This window comes from Pundamilia nyererei, unplaced genomic scaffold, assembly GCF_000239375.1.
Source record: "Pundamilia nyererei isolate P.nyererei 1_Seehausen unplaced genomic scaffold, PunNye1.0 scaffold00173, whole genome shotgun sequence".
In the NCBI taxonomy this organism is placed as follows: Eukaryota; Metazoa; Chordata; class Actinopteri; order Cichliformes; family Cichlidae; genus Pundamilia; species Pundamilia nyererei.
The window spans coordinates 1,286,841-1,289,456 of NW_005187574.1; the positions used below are offsets into that span (position 1 = coordinate 1,286,841).

Below are 2,616 nucleotides of genomic sequence, written 5' to 3' on the forward strand. Positions count from 1 at the left end.
CTTGAAGACGTTTCACCTCTCATCCGAGAAGCTTCTTCAGTTCTAAGGTCAAATGGTGGAGAGTCCCAGATATAAACCTAGTGGGAGTTTCCCCCCACAGAGGGAATTTTTTATCCAATAAAAAGAGGTTTCAATCAATTTTTGTAATGTAGAGAATATCCATGTCCAATTGTAATTTACTGTAAACATTAGGATGAGGGTTTTGGGTTATGGCCCCCAGGGTAAGATTAGAATTAGGATGGGGGAGGGGGTATGGTTAGGGTTAGGGGGTTTAGATGGGGGAGCTGCACAGACCACACCTGTTCCCATCCCGGGCCCCCACGTCACTCACGGATTGCTCTCCAGGAGGGAAGTGTCCTCTCTTATCCCAAATAAAGGGGTTTGAAAGTGGGCTTAGAGAACCCAGAGGTTAAGTTTAGGGCCGGAAGATAGGGGATGAAGTTAGGGCCCAATGTTCAATCAGGGCTCTAGGCGGTTAGGTTTAGGTTCCCTGCATGGGGTTAAAAGAGGTTAAGGTTAGGGAAGGCTTCAGGGCCAGGAGTTTATAATGGGATGGCCATAAAAGGGCCTATACAAATAAAAAATGAAGAAACAAGGAGAAAAGTAAAGAGGAGGGGAAAATTCCCTTAAATGGAGTTACAGCACCCTCTAGTGGGTTATATTGGGGTCAAACTCTCACAAAATGGCATCTGAAGCCTCCCTCAAGCACAGAAGTACATAAAATCAGTCACTCAAATTGGTTTCAAGGAGATGCTCCATTAACATGATCATTCCAATGATCCAACATGTGCTCTGCAGTCTTGTCCGTCCAGCGAAGATTGTCCGATTCTGTGCTGAACTTATCAGCAGGTAGAGCAGGCATGTGCTCCTTTAAACCTGCAATAAAATTGTTTATGTGTAATAATTTGTCTTGTTCTGTTTTGGGAAGGGCAGAAGAAAAGTTAATCACTGGAATATAAATGTCAGCTTGGGGGAATTTTTCTTGTGCCAACCTCAGCGTTCTTCTCAGCTCCCTTATTGGTACATTTTTATCCCTCTGACACCTGTTATTCAGGCTGAAGGAGAGAACCAGCTTCTCCACCGATGTGTCACTGTCTGCTTTATCCACAAGGATCTCTGCATGGCCCCATTCTGTCAATTTGGACTCCATCCGCAACATAAGGAGGAATCAAGCCCACATTGGTGTCTCCAATGATCATCGATGCTTCCTTTGTGTGCAGTCTCCACTCTCTGAGCTTTTTCTTTGTGCTTGGATGTCTCGTCGGGGTGCATACCTGTTGTTCAACTGAAGCTGTGTTGGTCTTCTTGGGGGTGGATTCCCCCTGTATGAGGTCCATCGCCTCCATGTTCTGTTGTAGCTGAATGGCGGGAGAAGATTTCCCCTCAGAAGAAGCCCCATGAAGTGCTGTAGGGATTCTCCTCACCCTCTGGTCTCTCGGTGCCACTTGATTGGGCCCTGGTTCCTGTAGATGCACAGGAGGAGTGGCAGGTCTCAGATCGCCGTCTCTTCCCTCCTCCGTCTTACTGGAGAGTGACAGTTCACCTCCAATCGGGTCAGACGTTGTAGAAGTCGTAGTTTTGGGTGCGGTGTTAGCTGTGGGTGGAGCATGAAAGGAACGATGGAAGGAAGACATAATAATAATCCATTTTATTTGAAAGCGCCTTTCAGAACACTCAAGGACACTGTACACGGCAGAATAATAAAAACAGAATAATGTATTCATATAATGAATACATATCCATCTGCTGGTGTTTTTCTGTTATGAGTAATGTGCAGTTTACATCATATACAAAAAACACCAATAGAGAATAGGCAAAAGGCAACCGATCCAAGCTCAGTAAAGTGAAAGGTGATCAATGTACTACAAAAAGAGAAGAAAGTGATTTTTGAGCACCTTTCATGTCTATACCAGTTGGTGGCGCTAATGCACCACTTTGTGGTTTGCCAGCCACCAAAATTCAAGAAGAAGAAGTAATCACGTGATTATGTTTTTTTAATCTGCCTTTCCAGATCCCGAGGGTTATGTTTTTGTTTTAAAGTCGTTCAAAGGTTTGTCCTTTCGTTTGAGATTTTAATGTGTATTTCCAATTTGCCTGTCTAGTTATTTTTATTATTTGTTTTTAGTTTAATGAGGAGATGTTAACTCGCGCATTTATATTATCTGGGAAACCGCTGTGTGCTTTATTTGACATAAAAGAATGTGAAGTTTCGACGACGTACTGAGTCCTCTGTGTGAACAACTATCATTACAGTCATCTCCCTGCAGTCGTCGAGCAGTCTCGATACCTCGATAGCTGCCATGGCCGATGTAAGTATGAGACGTCTGTCATTCTTCTTGAGTTCCCGTCTCCAAAATGGAGAAGCAGGAAAAAACGTATTGCTGATAATTCCTATTAAAAAAGGGACACGTGAAGTAGTGTTCGAGATTAAAGGCGCTCTCAAAAGTAAGCACTTATTTACTTGTTTATTTTATTTTGATCTCTTTATTCTTGGGGGTGTCGGAGATTAATGAAGCGGCTTCATGTGCTCTTATCATGATGTCGAGGCGACCACTGCGGAGTGTATTTCGGTTTGTTGCGCTGCCTCCGGAGCTGGGTGGAAAGCATAAGTGTACG

General features: G+C 43.8%; 1 protein-coding gene across 1 annotated transcript in view; it reads left to right on the forward strand.

Annotated features, from left to right (window-relative positions):
- The first annotated feature begins 2,019 nt into the window (after positions 1-2,019).
- lamtor3 (late endosomal/lysosomal adaptor, MAPK and MTOR activator 3) overlaps positions 2,020-2,616 on the forward strand; it is a 9,179-nt gene continuing 8,582 nt past the window's right edge. Inside the window, exons 1-2 of the mRNA XM_005746152.1 lie at positions 2,020-2,050; positions 2,254-2,309. Of these exons, the coding sequence (XP_005746209.1) occupies positions 2,301-2,309 (9 nt within the window). The 5' untranslated portion in view covers positions 2,020-2,050; positions 2,254-2,300. The remainder of the gene's footprint in view (positions 2,051-2,253; positions 2,310-2,616) is intronic.